The sequence below is a fragment of the Coturnix japonica genome, chromosome Z (assembly GCF_001577835.2).
Source record: "Coturnix japonica isolate 7356 chromosome Z, Coturnix japonica 2.1, whole genome shotgun sequence".
Classification (NCBI taxonomy): Eukaryota; Metazoa; Chordata; class Aves; order Galliformes; family Phasianidae; genus Coturnix; species Coturnix japonica.
Genome location: NC_029547.1, coordinates 45,720,240 through 45,747,491, shown reverse-complemented (window position 1 = coordinate 45,747,491; position 27,252 = coordinate 45,720,240). Strand labels below are relative to the sequence as shown.

Sequence of the window (27,252 nt, the reverse complement as noted above, 5' to 3'; positions counted from 1 at the left end):
CTTGTGTCCAACATCAAAGCGATGTTTGAAATTTAAGGAGGAGATAAACAACGAAGTCAGACTCTGCCTCTGCTGTGGGTAGGCAATAATATATTTCAACATTTAACAGGAGACATGAACAGCACAGGCATCCAAGTAAGGCTGATAAGTCTACAACACAAAGTTCCTATGTGAAAGTGATTAAGTATTTTGCTGCAGTGGCAACATTGGTTCAGCCCCTTCTCATAGTGGGAGGAACAGCATAGAAAGCATGTAACCCAGAAGCATGTATCTGAAAACAAGGAGGCTTGTAAAGTTAAAATACAATGATGGGAGTGAGGTATGAAGAGGTAAGTGGGCAGTACTTCTTAATGCTAAGTGAAATGTGTTCTTTTGAAGCTAATTTCTCTTTTGTGTCTTCCCATTAGCACAAAGAATGCAGAGATCTAGGATGGGATCTTTAGTTTTCTTTGTGCTTTGAAGAACTGATTTCTGCTTAAATCCTTGAAGCTGAAGTATCTAACAGAAAAAAACAAACAAACAAACAAACAAACAAAAAAAACAAAACAAAAAAAACGAAGATTGATTGCTGCAAACAGTATCAGTCACAGGAGTGCGATTATTTATTTCTTCATCTGATCAACAAACTAAAATCAAAGCAATCCAAGTTTTTCCAGCACTTTTTCTATAGTCGACTGTTTTAAACATTTTACATACGACACTGTACCAGGCATCTATACCATACAGCCATCCCACACCTTTCCTTATACAGTGAAAGAATCTTTACAGGTCACAGTTGTCTGTCTCTGCAGTAAGGTTGACCCCACACCAGGGAACTGCCTCTAGCAGTGGTGTTCATGGTTTTGTGACACGATTATTACTGCTGACCTATTCTTCTGGTTTTTTTTTTGTTGTTGTTGTTGTTGTTTTGTTTTGTTTTTTAATTTGAGATGTGACATTGTTGGGAACCCACTTCTGCAAAGGATTAAAATGAATTCTCTCTCCCAGGCCTGTTTCTCCTCCAACTGAACTGTGTGTCTCTTTTATGTAGAAATGCATTATGTCTAAAGCAAACTGTACTGATGCTGAGATACTACTGAGGTTACTGAGTTGATTTCAACTACAGCTATGCTAGGTGCCCATTCTTCTGGCAGAAACTATGAGGAAACAGAACTATGGAGAAGTGTGTCCAAGTTCATTGACTAGTAGCTTAACACCTTCCTGCTGCCATCATCAGCTAAAATGGTTACGCTGGTTATTATGAGTGTGTGCCTCATGCAGGCTTATGCTACTGACTTTGCTCTAGGGACAGTGGCTTCTAGTAGTGGAATTGTGCTGACAAAGAGCATGGGGAAAGAAAAGAACTTGAACCTCAGTAGGCATCTGTTGAAGTGCAAGCAATTAAATTCCCTTTGAAAAAGTACATAAAATCTAACTAAAAGACTTTTATTACACAGAATTTGTTAGCCATACTTGACAGAGCATGGCCAGTGAATAATTTCTGCTCATCTTTATGTTTGCATAGATTTGGGAAATCTTGCTGACTGCAGCAGAGGTAAAGCACACCTTTAATCTGGATTACTAGTTTAATCATGCACGTTGTTTTTTTGTTGTTTTTTTTTTTGTTGTTGTTTGTTTGTTTGTTTGTTTTGATTTGGTTTGGTTTTTTGCTTGAAAGGTTCTTTATATCCTTTGAAAAACAGAATGAACTTCAGCAACAGCACCTGATAGGAAGAAACACGTGCTGTGAAGAAGTCTGGGAGTAACCAGGCACCAGTGCAGCTTAGAACTAACCTTTTTGTCTTTTACTGCTGACAGTCTGCAGGTTTGTGATGACAATTTTTATGTCTTCATCAAATAAGATTTAGTCTTCAAGTGCAAATCAAAAGCCAGGTTACCGCATCAAATTCAATCTTCAGAGTACCATAAAAGCTTTCTCCACTTTGTCTTCATTTAGGTTTACACATACCTTAGTACCAGTGCTACACAAAATGTTTCGTGGCAACTTTAGCTTGAACTGAAGAATATTTCTAGTCACTGAAATAAAAATTTAAAAAAAAAAAAAAAAAAAAAAAGACATCTGTGCTTTTAGATAAAGAAATTAAAACATCTATAAAAAAGAATGCTAACAACTTACACAGTATTTTTAACATAGACTGGCATGTTAAAATGCCTTCTTCAAAGTTAGCGGTAGCCATGTAGGGCCAAGCTCATTTGATCGTCCCACGAGGAAGTGGTAACTTTATTGCTGTAGATCTGACTCAGTGCTAAGCTAAGTATTTCTTTCTTTTCTTTGTAGAACCTCAGTTCATGTCCAGCTTTCCTGACTTCTTCCAGTTCCCTCAGTGCCACTTGAAGCTCTTGCGAAATAATTCCTGGAGATTCTTGCTCCTTCATAATCCAGTCCAAGGCCATGTGACTTCTCATCTTTTCATCTAAGGAACACTGGGAGTAGTAGGAAATTACTTCCTATTATTCAGGGAAATAACAACAGACACAGAACTTAGCAACAGATCTAAAAAACAACACTGAGAATCATTTAGCTTTATGCAAAATTACACAGCAATCTTCTGTAATGTTCCAAGTTTCAAAAGTTGATCAATAAAAGATTGAACTAAATCTACCTATGTTTATTTCTCTTGAAGAGAGGCAACACTTTAGAAAACAAAAGTTATTTTCTTCCCTTTTGTAAGCTCATATTGTAGTTTTTTTCTGTAGATTGTAACACAGTACACAACTTAACTTCACAAGTTAAAAATGTTTCAAAATTTGTCAGCCTGTTGCACTTCCAAGTGTTGTCCCAAAATGGGAGACAAAACCCGATAGGGTCACTATTTTTCTCAAGTGAATTTTCTGCCTGTTGATAGATAAAAGTAAGAAACAGTCCAAGGTTTTCTTGCAGTGATATCAAGGGACAAATACAGAAAATACCAAAGTATTTTAAAATTTATCTTTTCTAAGTCCTGTATAAATCAAAATAAAGGACATTTCTTCACAAAAAAATTCTACTCCTAATAATAATTTGCATATTTTAACCTCACACACATAACCACTCAATCAATTTTTTAATGGCTTGTCCTACCTGCCTGGAGCACTTTGTTTCCCGTAGGGCTTTAAGGCTTCCATTCCAATGCAGAAGCTGAAAGACAATCATCAGCTCCTGCAAAATTTGATTACAAACTGAAATATTAAAAAAAAAAAAAACCAAAAAAACCAAAAAAACCCCACATCTCTTCATTTAAGAGGAAAAAAAAAAAAAAAGAAAAAAAAAATAGGAGCAGATTTGATGTTGAAAGTTGTTGACATAAAGGAAAATTAATCCAAACTGTATTAGGAGTTATAATGAAAGGTTTACAGCTGGGTAACTAAAAGCTACTATTTCCTCTTTTGAAGCAAATAGAGTACTGTAAAATAAAATACTGGTCCCTCAATAGGAGCTTTTACTTCTAGGTGACCTCTACAACCTTGTTTATAGTCACAGTGCTGGTGCATTTAGAGCTACTTAGCTATCAGACACCAGCATTAAAAATGTGGCAAACTTTTGATCACCAGGTTGAGTGTTTTATTTTCTATTTTCTGCACACTGAAGTCAGGTAGTTTAAATTATTTTCTAACTTCCATTGTATCAAGTCCCACTATGCATTGCAAAATAACATCTAATTAGGTGGAGTAACAATGGTACTTAAAATTAACCTTAGATCCTTGCCCCAAATCACTGTACTGTTAGTTTGGGCAATTTCCAAACTTTGAATTGAGATGGATGACTATCACAGAAAGAAAAATATCAAATAAACACACACACATACACACACATACATAAAGGATGAGAATATGATTCCTTATCTAACTGATCACTTTTCTAATGGGATTTTTATTTCATGGCAGACATACAGCGGCCTTAAACAAAACTGATATCAATGTAATTACTTTTCTTTAAATGAGGTGAGGCATTTTGATCTTTTTGTGAAATGAAATGGCTATTTCACAGTAAACACACAAATCAAACGTTAGTTGATGCAGTTTAATGGATCAGCTGGTGCTATTAAACAAGGCTGCACAGAAGAACAGAACTAGAACCCCATAGAGAGTTGTTATTATATCTGCTGTATTGAATAGAGCTGGGTTAGATGGAACTGGATTTCTCATTGTAAAGATTTAATACTGCTAAAATTACTTGTTCCAAAACAAACATCTTGCTAGTATTGCCCCATTTTGATAATATCAAGACCCTGTGGGGATTTACAGTGGGTGCTAATGGAAAGTAGGGGAATGGGACAGAAAAGTAAACCTTAAGGAAGAATACATAAATACGTGTCAATCCAGACCACTGCTCATGGCCTAATACCTACCCCAATACTGAATCACTGCGTAAGTGTCACTGAGAGTGCTTAACACATTACAATTTAAATTAGAGATGGGAAGGAAAAAGATAAACTCAGTAGCATACAAGGATTATTTTCATCACCAGTGATTCTCTTTCAAATGCTAAACACAAGCTGGGCAGAATAAAGAACGAATCTTGGTCTCTTTTTGTTCATGATCACTTACTGCTTTTGATGTGACCAAAAGCATTGGCTTGCAACTGGATTTTTTCCACCTAGCTTGCTGATTGTCAGTCTTCTGACAAATCAGAGGTCAGGACAAAAGGGCTCAGTGATAAAACTGATAAATTATCTATCTTACATTAGATAGAAAACATAGAGTTTTATTTGGGCTGTACAAATTATTTTTCTTGTCTGGTATCTTGCCCACTTAATCCTGCATTTCAGTCTTTTTCCTGAACCTTTTATAAACTTGGCTATATTATTATTATTTTGTTTATGCAGGAGAGTGTTTGTATTACAGTGAATTTTAAATACATTTTAGATGGACATATTTAGTAGTTGGAGGAAGTGGCCTGGTAAAGAAAGTGAGAGTGCACATATTAACTCTGCGCAGTCTCACATTTCAGACCAAGACACCAGGAGCAGTATACCTGGTGGTGTTGACCTAATATGTCTTGAATACAGCTGTACTCCTTTCATAGTAAGGATCACAATTTGATGGCGTGGGAAATGACACCTGGTTTTTACATAAGTAGCAGAATGTTGTACCAAAGGGACATACCTCAGAATGTGTGTGATACAAGATAAGTTTCTATCTGTGGTTAAAGAATAGGGTATGCACATTCTGAACAGATAAAACGAGAGTTTGGCTGGTGTGTTAATTTGTGTACCTGGGGAGACTGTGGGCAGCAGATGTGTGGTGATCCAAAGGTAAGGACTGTAAGACATACATCTGCACCCAGAACTCTGCAAGAAGAGACAAACTTATCTGGCAAGACATATGGTGGAAGATACTGTCCTGGTCACTATTTCATGAATTCTGTTTCCTTGGAGAAACAAAGAGAGATGGACTTTGTCAACTGCCTAGGGGATGTGTGTGTGAAGAATGTGAACCTGCCAGCAGGGGATGAACACAGTATTGAGATCTAGGAGATGTAAGAGCTTGTTTTTCTTACAACAGGCTCTCTGGCTTGCAGGATGCTCACCATTGCAATTGTGGATTAAAACTTTTTCACAAGAGATACAGTCTATGAAAAATTGAGTTATTTCTCACAACAGATGAAAAGAACTTCCTTTTTACTACATGTAAAGATTTTGTTCAAGAAAATTCATTATGTCCCAAGTACTGTTTAACCCAAGATCTGACCTAAACATTCAGGTCTTTATGTGTATCTCTTTACTTATTCCCTTTTCTTTACCTCAGGAAACAAAAACAAAATAAATCAAGATACAAGTCCAAAATTCAAAGTCCCCAAAGCCTGCAAAGACTGATCTTTATAGATGGAAGAAATCCCAGAGTTTATGCTACATGTCTGGAGTCCTTTCAGACTAAAAAGTTGGTGGTAGGTTTTGCTTGGCTTCAGAAGCTAATGTCTTATTTTGACTTCCTGTGTATTGGCTCTTGATTTTAAAGTATTTATAAAAGAAACTACTAAGCATTTTGTTTATTTTAAAATTATATGTCCTATATTTCAAAAGACAGAAGATGGCAATCTGTAACTAATCATACGGCAATTTGTAATGTCTTTTGTATAAATAATTTACATGCAGTCTCCCTTTGATGCCTCTTCACTTACTGGAGATGAATCCTGCAATGCAATGCTGTGTTTTTTGTAATTTAGACTGGAAATTGCCTTACTTCTTTTGTTTTTCAGTACTTCCTTTCATTCCGCAACAGCACGCGAGCTACACTCTGAAACAGCTGAACATTTTCTTGGATACATAGTGATACATGGGAATTAGCGTGAACTCCTTCACTCTCCATTCTGATTTGCTTGAATGTGTAAACCTGCTGTATTAGTTCTCATTTACCACTGGATTTTTAACTTGTCCATATAAAATATTAATCTTTGCCTTAGGGTGGCTTGACATCTATCTGTATTGGTACACGTGGGTTATTTGATAAGTAATCTTGGCTTACCCATTTTACTCAAATGCACAGAGAAGGGCTTTAAATTTTAATTGGGATATATTGGAATTTGGATTCAGAGATGTATTTTATTTTACAAATCTCTATTCGTAGGTCATAGCATCTTAATCTATCAAATGTATTTTGCAGTTTCAGTATTCTTTCTCAAGGCCTGAGTTTTTCAGAGTCGTTTCTGAAATTCCATCCCTGGATGAAGTGCATCTTGGGGAGAGAAGGCATAAGACTTCAGAATGATATAACTTTGGCCCCAGAAAGCCTCTTGAAAGTTTATCATCTTGAGTGCAGTACCATTACCTATGACATTAATAGGGCAACTTCTCCCTATTGACACTTTTCTCACTCTTTATTAGACATGTCACTGTGTGGTGCTACTTATAGCTCACCCAAAACATGTAGTCTGCTGGAAACATGCAGTTCAAAACAGGCATGCTCTAGGAATATTCACACTATTTTCCTTAATTTGTTCCTTCCTTCACATATTTGAAACTTACACAAAGCTGTGTCTTAATTGCACTTAGAAGGTGAAGCAGAATGGTCCCCATAACACACAGCACTTATGCCCATTTAACTTGTGCTATTTATCAATAAAAAACAAAGCTGCAGAGCATATTGTAGGCAGTTGAAGTCTATATGACATCACATCAATCAGTTCACACTTAATCAAATGTAAGAAAAGTAAACTCAGAAATATGTGGGTCTGGTTTGGTGTCTAGATTAAATGATTGTGCATGAAGGTTTTACATATAATTTGATAATTAGGAGGCTGTAATAAAGCATCTACTTGGAGATTTTGTTAGTGGTTCAGAATATGTGCTCTGAAGTGTTGAATCGAACTTCCTTCAACTGGAATTAATTTTAGAAAGGCTCTGGCAGACAGCCAGAAGTGGTCACCATGCCTTTGAAATGACCAGCATTACAAGAATATTTGCCCTTCAACATATTACATCAGACAGTGCATGGTAACTCATTCACCCATGTTCAGTACAGTACTTTCAGATTTTATTTAGAATAACACTGCAGGAAGTTAAGTGCTCACTTGTGAGGATGTATCAACCCAGTATAAGGCCATTGCTCACAGTATTTTCTCCAGTAATGTAGATTTAGGACAATATTTTTTATTAGGATATGGAATCAAAAAGGCCATTTTATCACATGTAAATTTTAGGCACAACACTGTGCAGATGATATTTTAGTGCATGCAATCAGCTGGAAAGGACACTACTCTTTGCTAATACTGTAGACATTTGTTGTTGGCACTTATTGTAGTGCAGTTCTGAATTTAACCTTTAGACATTAAGACCTGATTTAAATCCAATTTTCTCTCATTCTGTATGGTCTCAGCATGCCTCAAATGCAGTGAATTCTATCTGGAATTAGTCATTAAGTTGCTTCACTCAGATGTGAGCGAGGTAGAAGCTGCACTGTTATTCTTATACCTGAAATTCCAGCATTGTCTTTCCAATGTTTGACTCTAGCATGTAATGATAAGCTCCAATACTAGTGCTGGGGTCATCAGCATCCTTTAGGTTGCCCTTTGGGAAGAAACAAAAGAATGTGATTAGAATGGAAGTAGTTGATTTATGGTTGTATATTTTATAGTTAATAACATGTCTTAATACTGCTAACCCAAGACATTTTAATACCCCTCCATTTCTTCCCCCAGCAAACAATTTGGGAGCCTGTTTCTGCAAATCACAATTACCTTGGAAACTAATCATTTTATCAACATTTTGTGTACCAGCTGAATGTGAAATATCTGACAAGTGGTAAACATGGTTTCTTTCTCCTCCTAGAGTGACAACAGATGAGAGTGCTGAAGTGCTTAGTGACACACTGCTGAAAGGAGAAAACACGTGGGATTAACTAGAAGTGGTTTAGTATTTGCTTAGCAGTAAGCAGTTAGCACTCAAAGGGTTCCCTTAGCTAACATCCCCACGCACCTCCTACCAACACTCAAATTGCTCTCCAGCTGATACATTTTTAGCCAGTTTATCTGGTGTACTTCCTTGTCGGTGTGATTTTCACATTACCTTCTTAAGCGTTCCTTCCTTTCTAACTTTCCACACTGGCACTAGACTGATTATTTGTATTCACTGGAGAAGCCAATAAAAAATAAAATAATGTAATTATTGTAAGGAAGACACAGAAAAATGCAATCTGGAATCATCAATTTCCTTATAAAAAAGGAAAATTATGTAGGGAATGTTATCTGATCATTCTGGAGGTCTACAAAAATCTTCTCTCAGGTGCAAGGATGGAAAGAAATTCCTTCCTGAGGAAGGAGGAGATGTGGACAAAAAGGGGAAACAAATTGTTACTGTTCTGCCCAGACCTGTTTATCTCTTCTTAGTCAGAAAGCTATAATACTCTCCTGCTTTGGCAGCTTCAATGTAATTGACTGTAATGGGACTATAATGACTACCTAGAGTTTTGAAGCAGGTCTTGGCTTTTCTTGTGAACTGGAGCAGCATCCCCCTGAGCACTTCTAAAATAAACTGACAGTAGTTAGTGGTTCAGCAGTACTCAATAATTTCATGTCAAGCCCCGCTTCTCTTTAGCTAATCTTTGCTGTCCTAGTGCACTATTAATGGGAGAGTCTACCTCTGGTCTCTGTGTGGTGTCCATCCATCTAAAGTCATAATTGTTAGAGATGAATCAACAAACCGCCCATTCAGTTCAATCAGTTCCGTCTAGTTCCAGGTATTTAAGAAATACTTACTTCCACTGCAACAAATGCTGACTGTGCAGGTTTTGCATCTCATAAATTGTATCATAGTAATGAGAACACTCAATAAGGTGTATCTATGAGCATGCTGATAACACGATCCATAGTTTTACATTCACTTTTTCAGCAGAATTCAAAAGCTGCATCAATTATCCGGATAAAGGAAGGGGCTGAGTTTCACCCCTTTCATAGAACCACAGAATCACAGAATGATCTGGGTTGAAAAGAACCACAATGATCACCCAGTTTCAACCCCCCTGCTATGTGCAGGGTCTTCAACCACCAGACCAGGCTGCCCAGAGCCACATCCAGCCTGGGATGGGGCAGCCACAACCTCCCTGGGCAGCCTGTAAGCTCCTTTGAAGGGGGAAACCTAGAAAAAGGAATGTGAGATAATTTTGGACAGATTCCTTTGCATAACCCCAGGTATTCAAAGGCAACTTTGAAAAGTTAAACATATTTCTACCCAATATGGTTCCACTGAAGAGAAATAAAATTTATGGCTTTTGAATGCTGTAGCGTTAACACACTGCTGCTGAAATATTTATGCTGGCTTTTAAGTATCCCTAAGGAAATCCAGGCAGAACTCTGTGAAGCACATAATCTTTTAGCTCAAAAATTTCCTTAAAATTGATAAATTACTTACGTCAAAAATTCCCTTTAAATTTCATACACGAATAAATCGTGTTCTATTTTTCCTAACTTCTGTGGATTTTTGTCCCTCTATAATGTATAAAATTCTCAGTACTGAAAAAGAAAACAATTCTTTCGTCTATAAAACAGATACAGACCAGGTCCCATTATACTCATCTGTTTCTACATCCTTTCCCAAATACATCCATGAGGGAGTACACTCAGAAGGTGAGCACTACAGGTTATCTCAAAAAATAGAAGGAAATAGAGATATTTCCAAATTTGAAAAAAGATCTTCCACACTTATTATCAGAAATGTTTCCTGCAAGCAGAAATGAAATGAAATGAAAGTTTCCTTAACTCACAATACATATCTCCTAGCAAATCAGCACTTTCATTCCTAAGGAGCACTCTAAAATATTTGCTAGTAGTAGTGTTCTGAACTGTAAATATTTTATCCAGATATAAACTCTGAAAACAAACAAACAAACCCAAGTGACCTTTAAGGAACTAACACAGCTTTAAAAACCTGATGCTTTCATCCGATTGTACTAAATAAACATTTTAAACATAAAATTGATCATCTTTATTACCGCAAAGGTGAAAAAAACAGTAAGACCTTGACTTCTGTCAGCTGGTGAAAGCTCTACTACTAGAGAACCATAATCATGTGTGTTCAGTTCATTAATACCATTCACATGTGTTCTGTTTGCTCACTGACAGAGAAGAGATAGTAGGCAGGCTGGAGCTTTGATTTTACCTACAAGACCATACACCTCCCCCATGATTTTTTGTACTTACACTTGTTGAGGAAACAGCCTCCTGAACACTTTCCATGATGAATTCCTTTGTGATTCTGCGGCAGGGCAGTTCATTGAAGAGAGAGTTGATCAGAGCCACTTTTGCAGCATCTCGCCTTGCCTCTGCTCTGCTTAAACAGCTCTGTAAAAGAACATACAAAATTTTACAGGTCTAGGATGAAACCTATATTTCCCACTATGTTTCTTACGTGTGCTTTTTTGTTGCCTCTCAAAGTAAATCAGAGTTAAAATATATAACTTATTAATAATTGCTTTTATCATAAAATCTGAATTCTGAGAACCAACATTTCAATTGAGAAGTGGCTTTGCCAGAAATCTTCATTAAAATAATTGGTTTAAGTAAACATTAATTTATTTTATCAACATTCTTTAATTTTTTTAACCCTCAATTTGTTATTTCAATAGTTACTGCAAACATTAACCTGCTACTTCCTAGCAACAACCATGTTGGGAGTGAATTAAGCTTACAAAACATTTTGCAGTGAAATGGCTCTGGACAGTAGAAAAGGGGAACTTGAAAAAAGAGTTGACAACCCTCGTTGTTCACCCTGCCTTTCTGTGTAGCTGCCTGAGCTGCCAGTGGTGACATATGCTGTCCTCACACAGCTTACAGAGGGACAACTCAGTGTTTAGTTTGGCCCCCAGAAGTTTCAGTTCAAGACTGCTTTCTCTGGTTTTGTAATGGAGCGTGAGAATTTCTTAGCTCTCAAAATGCAAACAATGCACTCATATTTTTAATAAAATCAAGATTTTATCCACTTCAGAGGTAATGGGAATTCCTAAACATGAGCTCTGTGGGGTGATGTGGACAAAATGTTATGCTTCCAGTTATGTCTAAACTCTGGAAACTTCCTCACCTCATCTTGCCTCCTGTGTTACACACATCACCGGGGCTCACCCACAGTCCCCACATCAAGCTCAAGATCTTAATTTTATCACAGCTTTTACAAAACCAAGTTTTATGCCACAGACACTGAAAAACAGAAACTAAAGCACCAGCCATGCCTGAGCTTCAGCAACTAACAGGGAATGGATTATGTGAATTGAATCCACATGAACTTAGAAGATGAACTGAATCCCAAGCTTTCAGACAGGCTTAAAAATGCCTCAAAAGATTTATGCCAACCTTACTGAAGGGTGAGACTCTTTTGAAAATCTCAAATCTGGCTAACAGCAAGGCAGTCGAGATAGAGAGCAGAATGCAGATGGTCTGTGCACCGGCTGCTGAATCAGCTGTGGCTCTTCTCTGATGCTGCAATGAAAAGCAATCAACCTCAAACTTTGATTTGTCCATTCTTCCAGATGCTGCCTCTGAACTCCAAGAGTAATTTATTGGGAATGGGATGAGAATAATATTAGATTTTACTACAATAATTATAACAAAAAATCCTAGCCTTCCTAAAAAACTAATTGTCATTTAACTGTCATTTTAATTTGATTTCTTCTGTCTTAATACAGTCTTGCTGAATGAAGTTTTACTAGACACAAAGGAAGACCAGCTTTTAAAACTGCCTGAGTATGTTTCAGATAGCAAGAAATGTTAACACCTTTAGAATTTCAACATCTAATTTTCTTCATGGTGAGTAAGCTGTGCTGTATTTGAGGACTTTATCTAACTTTAACCCATACATTAGCTTGTCATCCATCTTAATTTGCAACGTCTGATATGACAAAATGATCTCCTGAGGTCCGTTCTAACCTCCATCATTCTATGGTTCCGTGAAATGCGTATCTTCTGTGTTCATTTACAGCAGCATCCACAGATTCTTCCATGGTCTCTTTTATTTCCTTCTCCAGGCCTACAGGTATTCAGTATCTGGCACAACTGGTTTAATTCCACCAGGTTGTTTCTATGCATTTTGATAAGAAGTATGATTAGTCTGAATTATGTTAGAACATGTAGAACATTTTTTCATTATAAGGACTAATTTACCCTACCTTTTAAAAAGCCACTTTGAACTATATTCTTTTTTCTTCACACACAAAAAAAAAAAAAAAAAAAAAAAAAAAAGTTTTTTAGGATGAAATTCAGTTTGTATTTTCTTCTGTTTTTTCCTGCCATGCTCTCTCAGAAGCTGGGGTCTTCATGAACATGTAAAATATCTAATCCTTTTCTATCCTTTTCAAGCTGCTCAGGTCAAATGTTTCAACACTGTGTATTTTTCTTCCAATTACATTTAAAGGTTCTTTTGCAAGTTGCATGTGATTTAGTTTTGTAAAATTCTAAGAACTTGGACTTCTATGTGCTTTCAATAATAAATGTTATAATCTAAACCAAGCCAAATAATTTGGATTTAAACCATCTTTGTGCAGATGAAATCCAGTAAAAATGACAGATAAAAGAAAACTATTCATTTTTAAGTAATACCAGCAAAGCAGCAGATCAAAGAGTCTTTATGTATTTATAAGCAAATGGTTAGTTTTGAAAGATCAAGAGATTTACCAATCTGGAAGAAGGGAAAGACCCTTAACATTTAACTAAATATAATGGAAGATATGAAAACTTGAACAAAAATGGAGATTTTATTTTAAAGTGATGACATATGTCTTTTCTCTGTTGTTGTGTTTTGTTTTTTTTTTTTTCCCTCCCCCTTTATTTTTTCCTCTTTATCCTGAAAGAGTGACTAAAATGACACAATCTTAACATAGTTTCTCAGAAGGCAAAGGTATTAGCATAGGATCTTTGTCTCTAGCTTACAGAGAAATCTGAAGCTGAATTTGTGTTGGGAATCGTAGAAGAGGCCTCTGACAGTTGTTGGATGGGATTGGTACAGAGAGCAATGTCTGCTGCATTGTAGTGGTGTAATACATAGTGTAATACTGCCATGTCCACTCTTCAGCATGCTGGGTTTTAGCAGTTTTGATGTTTGTAGCTGGAAAAGGATAACAAAGTTGTACTCTTGGTCCCCAGAGGAAAGAGGAGGTGCTGAACCAAGACAGAACAAAACAGGTTCCTACCGGTTTTTCAGACATGTTGGAAACAGGGAAAGTAGGCTTTAGGTCTTTAGCTTAAAGATGATAGTTCTTTGTTCTTAGCAGGTGAAACTATCAGAAATGCACAGATGTTTCATTATAACCTGTTTCTACTTGCAGAGAATGGCTTGAAAGCAGCCTGAGCCATCAACAGCCACTTGAAGGTGTCAGTTGATGATATTCAACCAGCAATCCAAACCATTCTAAGACTTTTGGACTGGTATACAAGTGCTACATTTTTGAGACCATCTAACTGCTTCCTCCTGCTCCGTATTCACTGTCCTATACACAAGTATATGAAATCCAAAAACATCTACTGAACACATAAGATCAGGAATACAGTACTTGTTGATTTCAAACAGTTGATTTCTGGCCCTTGTGAAAATGCTTAACAAGACATTAACAATTTAAGACAATGACATCAGATGGAATGAAGAAAAAGAGGAAATATTTATAATTCATTATTCACTTTTATAAATGTATATTTTAGAGAAGGCTGTAACCTGGAGCTAGGGTGGGAAGCTAGTGCTTTATGTAATTACCAAGCCTCTTTGTTACCCAGCTTTATTTTGTCTTCCATCATTATACCAAGAAGTGATGTTCCCATTGTTCCCTGCCTCATGACAGCGAGTCAGACAGAATTTGTGTTGGATATTTAGAGCTGGATATTGAAGTAAATAATCTGTCCTTTGATGAAAGAAGTACTTTTTCAGGGGGATGTTGTTTGTTTGCTTGCTTCATTTTTGGGGTGTTAATCTCCTGGTAGTGAAGCTGAAAACTGTGATCCCTAGTGTGACCTTATCACAGATGTTTTTGTTCTACTCTGTGGAAAGCCCAAAACAATGAAGTAGAAGGTGGTAATGTTGTCCTAGGTATTTTTCTATAACGGCTATTTCCATTATATATACTATACATACTATGCTTGTGCTCTCTATACTTCTAGCAAAATTGGTACCTGTAGCACAATTTAAAAATTATAGCAGTTTTGGTGGTATTAATATTCTTGTGACCATGGTAATTTATGGTGTAATGGAGAGAGTATTCACTACATAGTGACGATTCATTAGGTAGTTTAATTTAATCAATTAAACTTTCATTGGAGTGAGGAAAAAAAATGCACACAAAATCTGATAATTGTTTTTGCTCATGGCAATATTACATTGTCTAATAAGAGATACTGTCTTTTCTACTAAAGCATACTTTGACTAATAGTAACATGGAAACGCCAGCAAGTACATAAGCAAATAATAATTTGATATTTTAATTGTCAGTTCAGGGATTTTTCAGTGCTTCTATCAGCTACAAACCAACTGTTCAGGAGAATTCATCGCTGTAGATGATCTCACTTGGAAAGATAAAAGCTAGGTTTGACTTGCAAGCGCTTTTCACTGCATTTATAAAATCAAAGTATTTGACATATTTCCTTTTTGGTATTAAAAGCAAAAACATCTGCTAAAGCCATGAGATGTTTGATGCCTGAGTTCAGAAAGAGGGGAGACAGAAGCTGATCAGATGGACCTTATGTTGGTCCCTTTAGCATAACTGAAAATTATTGCAGTTTACAGGGTTAGTCATGGCATGTGATTCCCAGTATTATGTACCCAGAACAAAAGTAAATTAACAGATTTCTTGGACTGTGAAATGTCATATGTATGTAACACATACCTGCCTTTCTTTAGGCAGAATAAAGGATTATATATGAGAAGACTTGAGCAGAGACATTTGTAGTTTTTTACTGTGCTGTGTTACTTACTGTTATTTAGTGATGTTATAAATAAAACTTCAGTAAGTTTTAAGCAATGCGTTCATTGAGAGCCTTTATAACTATAAACAAAGGCATTGGCAATTCCTTAATATACTCTTGTAATGCTGTTTTCATGAAAGCATGAACAGAACCAATCTCTTAATGTCTGTCTGCAGGTTGGCATGGGAAGTGTGCTGCCAAGCTCGCTTGGCTCTGCTTCTCTATCAGTGAGAGGATCCTGAACCTATTACCAGCTGAATGCAACAGTGCAGCTATGTATGTATGTAAGAGAAATATATGGCTCAGCACTTTATAATGCAAGGAAACATGCACAATTATTTGTAAGGCACTGTTAAAAGAAAAAAAATAAATAAGAGGGATTGTGTGGATAAAGTGTTGGTAAAATATAAAATGTCATGTGAAACCACTGGCATGCAAGCAGTTTAAAAATTCAGGAAACAAAAATGTGTAAAAATAATGAAGTTCTTTTTCTTTTGTCATAGTTTCAAAGACAACAGTATCAAAATTATCTTGCTTGTAATCACAAGCTTTTGAAACATTCCAGGAATTCTAGGACGTTTTAAAGCATCTCTATGAACAGCGCTCCCAACAGTTTCATACTGAGAATTGAAACACTAAGAAAAATAGGCCCAGTGTTCACAAGAGACCACAAAGATCCTCATCCTGGCCCTCTTCAAAACAAACAAACACACAAAAGCAACAACAACAACAAAACCTTCAAAAATAAGCTAACTGCAGTTTTTAAATGAATAGGCATATTAATTAAGCTTTCCACAGTCTTTCTCTGCCACTGCACGTCAAAACTATGTTCTACATGTATTGCTGAAAGCATTATTTATGATCTTGAGATACACCACATAAGAAAGATGAAGCACTGGAGTCATTGAAGAGCAATGTGCTTTCTTAAATATCTTTAGTCCATCTCTGTAAGATTTCAGAAGCTTTAGAAAGTTATCCAGGAAAAATATCATTATGCCCTCAAACTCCTGATGAAGAGGAGCCAGCTACAGAAATACAGGAAAATGAAAAATGTGAATCTCAGTCTATAGTTATGAAAGAAAGATTCCTAACCTGAATTCACCACAAATTCAGAGACTGCAAAATTAGATTGTTTTGTGGGGTGGGGGATGAGAGCAATGCTGAACTAAATTGCCTGATTTATTGTTTTTTTAAAGCTAAGAAAATAAAGCATTCTGTTGGGTAAAGCACTTGTGCTACCCTATGTAACTAATGTCAAAGCTGCTGTAAATCATAGCATCTTGCTCATCTCCTTTCCCACCTCAGCTCCTAACTCTCCTACTGCAAACTGAAAGAACATTCAATGGCACATGGCTTGTTTTCACTATGAGTTGAGAATACATTCCCAAAAGCACACGATGCAACATTCAGTTTGCACACTGTTATTTGGTTCTGTTCAGCAGAGAGGCTAAGGTACCATCATCTGAAAGACACGTGCATGTCATTCAAATTTGTTAAAATACTTCAATTAACAGCAGACATATCTGGTTCTAGATCCTAATGGATTGCATCTGCACTTTATGCACCAATGAACAAGCATGTGGTGGTATTTAGTTGCTTTAGTACTGGCCTTTGCAGAGAGGACAGATTGGTGGTAGGCATCAGAAGGTTATTAGGGATCTGTGCACAGGCTGGCCATAGAGTAACAGCATTGCCTTTGCAATTAGTTTTTAGTGACTTCTTCCTTGCCTTTTCTATATCTAGAAATATATTCTGGATGCATCTAGTAAAAAAAAAAAAAAAAAAAAAAAAAGGAGAGGGAGTTTGGAAGGAGTCAATTAAAATTGCAACTGATATTCTAGAAATAATTCTGATTTTGTCCCAGTTATTTGGTTGTTGAAGATCTCAAGGTTTATCTTTAAAGTGGCTCAGAAACCTTCTGTGTATGTCCAAATCCCACATCCTAAGTAGATGAGTCAAAATGTCAGTGTCTATAGAGCTCAGGCTTAAGACGTTGTTATTTACTGAAAGGAAGATGGAGGATAGAGTGCTTTACAAGGCAACATTCCTCCTTCTGGAGACACCAAATTTAGTTGCAAGGTTTTTTTTCATTGAAAGGGAAATCTGATGTGTCTCTGGCTAGTTCTGACCCCTGTTCTTTATGGCTCATATTATGGGGACATGCTGCCACAGTGGAAAGTATCTTCACATTGAATAAAAAATCAAAATACAAAACTATTTCTCCTTCACATCAGATTTTATTGTTTTCTGAGAGATAGAAACAGTGTGAGTCTTGGTCTTGGATTTAGCTGACAAATGTATGGATCACTCATAATGTTTTTTGGTTGTTTTTTTTTTTTGTTTTTGTTTTTTTGGTAATAATGTTGGAAAATGGAAATGGGATTGGTAAAATCTTTTCATGCCCAATTAATTCCCAGAATTGTGTTATTTTCTTTCAGGTAGTTTGTCTCTCTGAAATCACTGAGATATAAGACAGTGCTAGGCCGGAGAAGTCATTTATGGAACTGCAATGCAATGTTACAGAAGTAGTTTGCAGTGTATATTCTATAGCAAAACTCTTTGCAGAAAAAGAAATCTTCCCTGGCAAAGACTGGAAGCTGACACTTACCTGAAAGTTACCGAAACAACTTCCTCCAGGCAAGGTAACGTAACTCACAAATGGTGGGCCCAGGCTGCTCAGTGACTCATAGACAATGATGCCTTCACTTGGAAGTATGGCCTTCTTCTTCTGTTTGCTTTCCCAGAACTCTTGCAATATTGCTACAACATTCACTGCCAAAGAGAAAAAAAAACTGAATGTAAGATGCAGCACGAGTCCTTGATCCTTAGTGTTTTCTACGCTACACAAGAAATGAAGATATATGAACTTGAAACTTTATAAATCATTATTAATATAAAAGATTTTAAAGTTGTTCCTGCTGGCATGACAATGTGTTCCAGGAATTATTGATCCATTTTCATTCAGTCCAAGTCCCAGGATTTTAATGTGCTTGCCATTCTTGATAGGAATGACCCATAAGTGCCATGCTTCTGCTTCCTGTGAGAAAACAACTGTGGTAAAAACGGTCCACAATGGAAACAGAAGGCACTTTAGGCACTTTTGTGCCAGCAGCAGCGACAGTCTCCTGAACTGTACTGAACGTATGATGCTTCTTTCTCTTCTGTTGTTAATTCTAGAGCAATTTTAAAAGTTCAGAGCAAAAGCTTTATTTACTTTCTGTTCTCTATGAGACTTATGAGTGTATCTCAGCACATGGACAGCCTTCATTTCTTGCTTGGCAGAAAGTTTTCACTCCTCTGCAAACTTAAGAATAAAAAACTTTTCAAGGACTATAGAGAGGTGCATCTTTTTACTGCAGTACACCAACAGAAATGAGGGGCTTTCCCTCCTTGCTGAAACCCTTTTGCAATGCTTTCTGCTGTTATAACCTGTACAGATAAAGCAGTATTTTACCAGAAGGCTACTAAGCAACTACTAACCTTATTACAGGTTACACTGATAAAATTAACACTGAAACAGCAGATTAGAAGTAATACTTCTGATTAGAATTAATGTCTGTCAAACGAAGTGAACTTAACTGTGAGACTGGTAATGGGAATACCTGAAGATGTATATCTACTGGCAGCATCTCAAACTACCACTTTTTTGCTGTTTTTTTTTTTTTTTTCAGCCCAAAGCCAGCTCCTCAAAACACTGATGCTGTATCAGGTAACTATGGAATGTGGCCACAATACCAAAATCTCATTACACACGTTTGTGGGTTTTTTTTGTTTTTTGTTTTTTTTTGCCAGAATTCTTTATGCTTTTGATTCAGTTCAGCTTATTTAAATCAGCTGTGTAGCTTTAATCAGTGTATTTACTGTCATGTGGTTAAACCAGCATATCCATTTCAAATATATAATTAAAACAATTTCAGATTTTTAAAATATATATAAGCCTAAATATACTGTCCTAGAGTGTTCATACATGATAAATGTTATGAGTTTCTAATAGCGTTCTACTAAAAATATATTTGTTTTTATTTATTTGTTTGGTTTGGTTTATTTATTTATTGATTCTATGATTTATGCCTAACAAGTATGAATTTGTGTATTTTCATTATATATCATGTAGATCTGCTGTAATTGAAGGTGAGAAGTCTTGTGCATGCATTCAAGTGTGCAACTAATTGTACTCTTGCTCTTCTGAGATAATTCCATGATTACTAATGTATTAAGATTTCCCAGGACCCATTTTTCCTGGAATAGTGTGTCTTTTTATGCTTCATTTTTAAAGATTCCAGGCAGAATGTTGTTTGATCATTGTATTTTGCATCCAGTGGGCTTTGAGTCTAATAAAGTATTGTAGAAAACAGTGAGAATGTTCAAAAGCAGTAGCAGTACAGAAATGAAACAGCAAGATTTGCTTTTACTTGGGAAGCTTAATGAAACTCTACACAGTGATTTAAAATTCACTCTCAAAGATTGTTCTCATTCCTGTAATTGGCTCTTGAATTTTGAAAGACAATTAAGAAATGACTGAGTTTTTAAGGTAATGATTACAGTATTTATATGCGCCAACAACCAACTTTTTTTTCACGATTAAATCCTTGATGCTTTAAAAGCTCTTACTTTGTACATTATCAGTTGCTGTAATTAGTTAGCAGTTCAGATCAAATTGAAGGCAAACCCTGTATAAACAGATGACGTTTTATCCATTTTATTCCTACATGCCTGATCTTTTTTAATTAGAGGTTTACAGTAGTACATGTATCACTGGGTTCAAGGACAAGAATTTCACATATCCTCCTTTAGTTCTCTCCTATCTGTTAATTTACTGAGTTTCACAGCAGTCTATTTGATGCTGACTGTAATGACCAGTAACAAAGTGAGAAGATCATTCTTTTTCTCTTATGTGCTTTCTAAACAGCTAGAAAACCACTCATCCAGGGGCTGACCATTGTGGCAGGTGACACCGTCCTATAGTCTGCTTCAAGTTTTCATAGACTAGAAGGGTAGGTTTGGTATTTTTCTGTTTTGTTTTTTTTTGAAATGGGCTACTTGGAAGCTCTGGTTCTGCAGAAATACATGGGTTGTTCTGTTGCATTTACCCTAAATGAACTCTGAGCTTTTTTCACTTTTCAGAAACACTGCTTTATGTGAGCCAGATTTGGAAGAGGATTAAATAATAACACATACCTTAAAACATGGCAGTATTTTGCAGTCTGTTTCTCACTGAGTAGGAAATGTCTTACTTCAGTTCATGGAAGTTTTTGGGTCAAATTCCTGATTAAGTAGGAAACAGAACTTTTGGACTTGAATTACATCAGTTTACATCAAACCAATGCCAGAATGGGGAAAAAAAAAAAAAAAAAGGATTGATCCCAATCTACTATGAATTGCTGCTAAAAATACTAATGAGGCACTTCCTTCATCCAAGGCAAACAAACATACAATAAACAGCACACTGCCATGACTGGGAGAGCAGGAGCCAAGCACCTTTGCCACTAATGCAGAATGGAGTCACAGACTTGACAACGTTCTGCTGCTGAGAGAGTGGAACATAAAGAATGCACACAAGATAACCACCTACTTTGTCATTTAAAACTTAAAACAGCTGCTTCTGAGAGTCCTTTTAACTGCCTTTGTGGATTTAATTTAATATGTGAATGCAAAGGAAAAATACAAGCTTTCTGAATAAGAGAAATACATAATATGAAATCTATTAAAGAAGATTCTTCAGTGAGAGGCTAGTAAAGTTGTCTTACATGTCTTAAATCAAGCTATGGCACATAATCAGTGAAATCATATCATTTAAACAAAGTTCATAAGTTACAAGTGCACCCTTCTGCAGCTGCAGCCTATTATGGCTTGTAACTTAATGCACACATCTTAGGGAAGCTGTTAAATTGAGCTCAGGCTAGCAAAGAGTACTGTTTAAATCTAGAGAAAAAAGGTCAGCAACTGAAGTGGGAGCCAGCTGTTTTTTGACGGAAGGTTTTGTTGGTTCTCTTTTGATTCATTTTGCACATTTTCATACTAATAATTATATAGCCTTGGGGAAAAAAAATGTTGCAAATGTGATTAAGCAACATCAATTAGATTTTCCATTATGTTGCTGTGCATTTATCAGCTGTTATGTATTACCAAGTTAGCAGTGATTTCATTAGGATATACTGATTCCCATGCCGTAATTCCTATTCTCTATTTCTATTCCATCCTGCGTTGATGTAGTATGAAAAGAGCAAGCCCCAAATCCGTACTAAAACAGAATGAAACCAGGCATATTGTTACAAAAATATCATCCTGTGGCAAGTACTGGGCCACTAACAATATGCCAAGGAACTTTCAGGGAACTTCTCCCTTGTCCATGGGGGACTTCTGTGCTAGATGAGTGGACTGACCTAGCTGTGGACAGCTCAACAGAAAAACAGCAAGAAATTGTTTCAGGAAAAGATCTTATTTCATCCGCTGGCAATGAATACTTTAAATCCACCACTTACAGGCAGTTCCTAGAAGACTTCAGGGATTTGGGAAAAGAACAAAATTAAATAAATCATATGGACAGGCTCCTCAAAAGAGTCATTTTTAAGGTTCTGTCAAATAGGAGAAGAGAGTGTTGGAGGTAAGATGGTCAGAGAAAGGTGTAGGTTTACTAGCTGCTTCAGAAGTGGCTAGCTTAGCCCCTTGGCACAGACATATGAGATATAGCCAGAGAAAAGGAAGGGTGGCAACTGGAAAGGTTTTATTGATGCCTCTTTTGTGATGAGGCAAAGTGCCAGTCCCTGAAGTGTTATGAGCTGAGTAAAATGTTATCATCTGGGGCAGAATAAGGAGATTTGATAAATTAGACATTTTCAATGGGATAGTGTGAAGACAACTGTTCGTTATTGCCAAGCAACTTTGTATAAGGTCTGCATTCTTATTTAGCATTACATGGGAAAAATGAAAAGAATTTCTGGTAGACTTTCCGTATAAAATAGCTATTAACAACTTTAAAACTGTTAACCTGTCATGATAATCAGAAGTATAACTGGTTTCCACAGGAATAATATAACAAGAACCTAGAAAGGAAAAGATGGTTTGTTTGATAAAATTTAATCTCGTAATATTGCCCAAGTCAGCTGACTGACCTTGGCTACACTGCACTTGGATTCAAAAGCTTACTTCATGGTGAGGTAGTTTAGTACTCACTGACAATCTAGTTCGGCGTGTAATGAAGAGATAAGCGAGCTGGGCTGATTCTACTGAGATCCTATATATCCCACAGGGATCTGATCACAACCCTCAACATATTTTTTCTCTTAAAACATCTACAGTCTATTGCTGACCTGAGAACTTCACTGGTAAAATGTGCCATGAAACATAGCTTGTCACTGCCAGTAAAAACATGGAGACGCACTGATGTTCAACCGATCTGAAATCACCAGGTTGTTTCACAAACCAACTATCCATCAATTCAGCCAAGAGCCATGAATTCAAGCCAGGTGATTAGAAAATCTCAGTGGAATTACTTAGCCTTTTCCAAGCTATATCACAGCCTCTAGCTGATAACAGAACACTGTTTCGTTGTGGAAACAAACATAAAAAGTACAGTGGTTACAACTGGCATTCAACAAATTTAGGCTTGAAACAAGGTGATAAACTTGGAAATGCTTTATGAAATGGAGGAACTGATACATGGCTGCTTGAAGTCTTTATAGGTATACTGCCTTACTTTTGAGGCTTAGCTTGTGATGCAAAGGCATCGCTCTTTCTGACTCTTCTCCCATCTTTCGCATGACTCATCCAGAAAGCCTGGTAAGGCTGATGGCTCCCACACAGACCATGCCAGGGAGTGAAAGGCACAAGTGGCAGTCAGAAGAGCAACTCTTTCCCCCCACCCTCCACAGCCAAGAAATCACACTGCAAGTCTAACACCAGGCAAAGAACAAGCTGGTGTCTTTTAGCTTGCTTCCTGGAAGGATCAAAAAGAAGGTCTTCCAGCTGTATAACACATGAAATGCTTTCAGCTGTTCTTGCTTGCCTATGTTTGGAGGGGAGACAAGCTAGAACTATTGATAGGACCCAGATGTAGCACCGCAAGTACTGCAGTAAGCTAGATGTGGCTGCTTGATGTCACCATAGAGCTGCAGGGAAAGTCTGCTGCTGTCGCAGTGCCCCAGCCATCAGATGATGAGCAATTCAGCAGGGCATTTGCCACATTAGGCCATCTAGATACACCCCATGCAGTTATCTCAGCAAATTTGGAACAAAGAATAGCATAGTACTTTATTTATACTGAGCATTCTTAGGCAAAGAATCTAGTTTGCACAGTATTCTACAGAATTGGATTCTAAAGTATATTTGGACCTTCCACAAATTATTTCAATAACAAACTGTCCCTAATTCGGGAAACTTCTTCTGTAATATATTCCTCAGTGGCTGTACTCAACAATTCCACATCAGGTAAAGGGCTTTTCCCATTTCTTTGGTCTATAAAACTTATTTAAGTGCTGGTGATGCAATGGAAATACACATTTTAGTTGAAGGAAACTGTTTCAAGCNCCTGTCTTTTAATTAAACAAACAAACAAACAAAAAAAAAAAACAACAAAAAACTTCCTTGCTCAATCAACACCTTGACTCCATTCTTAGTCTTAATTCAGAGGGCCTGGGATCAACAAAATGAACTGCAAGACGCTTTGGTTTGCAAAGAACACCATGAAAAGGAACATGAAAACTGAAGTTAGATTACACCAGTGTATTCTAATACATCCATAATATGTATGGAGAAGGAGTATGAACATGAGAGTGAATTTAATTACACAGTAATTTATTACATACTAACAGTTCCTCATTCTTCCCCAGCAGCCAGGGCCAGCACCTTTTTAGATACACACACACCTCCCTGGTTTATATACCAGCAGTACAGAGTAGTGCACCCAGCTCCGGTCATGCATCTCCCTTAAATCTCATCTCTGCTGCTGGTGGTAGAGGCTGCCCCAGAAGGAGCCCTGTTGCACTGTGCTCGCTCCTGCTAACAGCACCTAGCAGTACAAACACTGCACCTCTGCTGGGGCAAGCCTTCTGCAGGGCATCCCTCATACTCTACCCTTAAGCCAGCATAAGTGAAGTTCCTGGGCTGTTTGAGCAGGCAGCAGCAGACTTGCTCTGGGATGCACATTGCTCCTCTCCCAGAAAATCTCAGTCCTCTTTACATACTGAGTCAGACCACACTGTGAAAAAGGCAGGTGCTGCTGTAGCAAAGTTGATGCTGGATTGTTCATTCTTACCTGATCCAGTAAAAGCTGAAAGCAACATGTTTCTAACAGCATGCTTTCATGGGGAAGCATGAGAAATTATCTTGCTTTAAATCCCATTTAAAGTCAGAGATGGACATACTTAATTTTTTTAGACTTGACAGGATAAAGAGAACACACGTAAATTCTCATCCAGCTTACATGGAAAACACTGTGTCTGTCACCCCCTAGAACTGGCAGCATGCACTCACAGCAACTTCAAACCTATCTAAGTTGGGTGTCCTGAAAGTAATACCTCATATTTACATCCACAGAAAATACAGTAGGCACAAAGAGCATGACACTGTTTGATGGAGCAAATAATCAGTTACAAAACATTATTTTTCAGCGTAGACACCACCATTAGCTCTGCATTTCCATCAGCAGTGAACAGGAGCCTGCATGCTGAACTTGCTTGTAATGATCTGCACCAGCAAGGGTGTTGTCACTACTGAAATTCATCACCCATTGCCTCACTGTGCTCACACCCACTGTTTGGACTTCAGAAATGTTCAGCGAGTGTTGATGAATGTCAGTGGGTGTCCCCCTGGAGGAGGAATTCAGTGATGCACTTTTGCTCCATGCACGCTTCCAAGCCAGACACCACTGTGTCAGAATGCTCCTCTGCTGCTATCAGTCACACAGCAACAACATGTAATGAAATAATGGTGGTAAGATTCAACCTCTTCTGCCGCACCACCAATATCCACCTCCGGTCTTGGTGACCAATGCAATAAAATAGGAGGCATTACTTTTGGAGCAGCTCTCCTAGATCATGCCTACATTTGAACGCTCTCAGAATTCTTTCCATACCTCAGAAAATCTAAAGAAAAATAGTACTGTGAACTGCCTGCACTTTTGTTTTGCTTTAATCATCTCCCTCTGGCTCCGATTTGTGGGTGGTCACAGTGCACTGTCCGAGCAGCCCCTACACGCACTTTCAATAAAAGCTGTGTGGGTAGATCTGCTGGAACTGCTTACCCGCGGTATCTTGTGAAAGGGAATGCTCTTTTTCCTGCAGTCCACCAACCCCCCCACTGAATTCTTTGTTCCTGCGACATGTGTACTCTCACAGACTGTACTCTGAGGTCCTGAAGCCACAGCCATAATGCAGACCTACCCAGCAGCACATAAACCTCCCGTGAGGGGGCCTGAGAAGCTGATGGTGAATGTTAAGGTTTGGGGATGGTTCCTTATGCTGCAGTTGTAGGAGAAAAGGTGTACTTATAGTTACTCTTCCCAGGGACCTACAGAACAACTTCATTTTGCATAGTGATTCATAGAATCACAGAACCATAGAATGGAAGTGTCTCCAAGGATCATCAGGTTCCACCATTGATGCCACAAGCAGGGCCACCAACCTCCATATTTACTAGACCAGGCTGCCCAGGCCCCATCCAACCTGGCTTTGAACACCTGCAAGGGCAGGGCATCCACAACCTCACTGGGCAGACTGTTCTAGCACCTCACCACTCTCATAGTACAGAACTTCCCCCTGACATCCAACCTACACCTTCCCTCTTTGAGCTTAAAACCATTCCCCTTTGCCCAATTACTACCTACCCAAGTAAAAAGTTGATTCCCCAACTTGTCTGAAATTGCCAATTAAACAGCACTTCATTCCACGTGCAGCCCTGTGCTAATCATAATGCACAACTTAAACAGTCGCATTTTCACGATGTGAGTCACATTCAGCCCCATTTGTTTCAAAGAATGCCAAGAGAGCCATTTCCTGTGCAGCACTCACTGCTAAGCAGGTCAGAACCCATTCACACAGTTTGTAAACCAAGAGGGGGAGGAGGCACAGCGAGGCCAGCAGTTGTGGGATGCTTTGGAAAAGTTCAGCAAATCGGAAACTACTAAAAAAGTTCACATTCCATATGCCTGCAGAACATCTTTTTGCATTGCATCTGTGTGGAATGACTGTGATATTTGTTGTGATATTTGTTTTTTGTTTGTTTGTTTGATAGTTTTTAGTTTTATGGAACCAGGACTTAAAAAGAAATGCGGTTTAATAGGACAGACCAACTGCTGGAGGAAGGGAGCTGACAGAAAGCTTCCCAGGACTGTCATTAGGTAACATTTTCACCGGGAGTAGCTTCTGGGATGCAATTAAGTATCCCATGTAAAGGATCCGAATCAATTCTGTGAAATGCAAATTCCAAACGCAACCAGCAATGCCGCCTGTGATGGGCAGAGTTAAAACAGCTATAGCTGGCAATTCACACACAGATACAAACAGATTAATTATTACTTCTCTCTTTCAGAATCTCAGCTATAAGGACCGCGCTGTGAGGGAAGACGGACAGTTTTCAGGTACTTACAGTCCTTAAATACCAGGGCAGGGTCTCTGTGCGGCAGAACTCGGGCAATCACCAGCTGCAAAGACTCCAGGGTTCTGTCCATCTCCGTCCTGCTTTATCGGACAGCGGTCACCAGCTGTCCTCATGCCCGAGTGCGCCGAGCCCTGCACTGCCTTCCTGCAGCAGCTCATTGATGCACCGGGCTCCTGAGGAATCTCCACCTCGTCTCCCAATCAGGCGCTGCCTCAAACTCCAAGGCACTCCAAGGGCCCACCTCCCCGTGCCCTGCGCTGAGGAGCTGCAAAGCCGGCTGGCACGTTCAGTGTGCGGCTCCATGCTGA

General features: G+C 37.9%; 1 protein-coding gene across 4 annotated transcripts; it reads right to left on the bottom strand.

Moving 5' to 3' along the window:
- Window positions 1–578: 578 nt before the first annotated feature.
- On the bottom strand, window positions 579–27,252 carry LIX1 (limb and CNS expressed 1). 4 transcript variants are annotated; one of them, XM_015849501.2, is made up of 7 exons: window positions 26,933–27,248; window positions 17,958–18,121; window positions 10,613–10,753; window positions 7,890–7,985; window positions 3,062–3,139; window positions 2,117–2,448; window positions 579–2,016 (listed from the first exon to the last, which is right to left on the bottom strand). In XM_015849501.2, the coding sequence occupies exons 1-6, from the start codon at window positions 27,012–27,014 to the stop codon at window positions 2,164–2,166; spliced, it is 846 nt and encodes a 281-aa protein (XP_015704987.1). In that variant the 5' UTR covers window positions 27,015–27,248; the 3' UTR covers window positions 579–2,016; window positions 2,117–2,163. The 4 variants fall into 4 exon arrangements, with proteins under 4 accessions (XP_015704987.1, XP_015704989.1, XP_015704988.1 ...); XM_015849503.2 differs by having other exon boundaries at window positions 579–2,424; window positions 26,933–27,252; XM_015849502.2 differs by having other exon boundaries at window positions 579–2,448; window positions 3,062–3,118; window positions 26,933–27,252.

Coding starts and splice junctions, on each gene's coding strand:
- LIX1 (XM_015849500.2), bottom strand. CDS start 27,014: ATGGACAGAACCCTGGAGTCTTTGCAGCTGGTGATTGCCCGAGTTCTG. Junction 10,754..17,957: donor GTTGTTTCGGTAACTTTCAG/GTAAGTGTCAGC, acceptor GTTCTTTTACAG/AGCTGTTTAAGCAGAGCAGA. Junction 2,449..3,061: donor AAACAAAGTGCTCCAGGCAG/GTAGGACAAGCC, acceptor CCTGAATAATAG/GAAGTAATTTCCTACTACTC.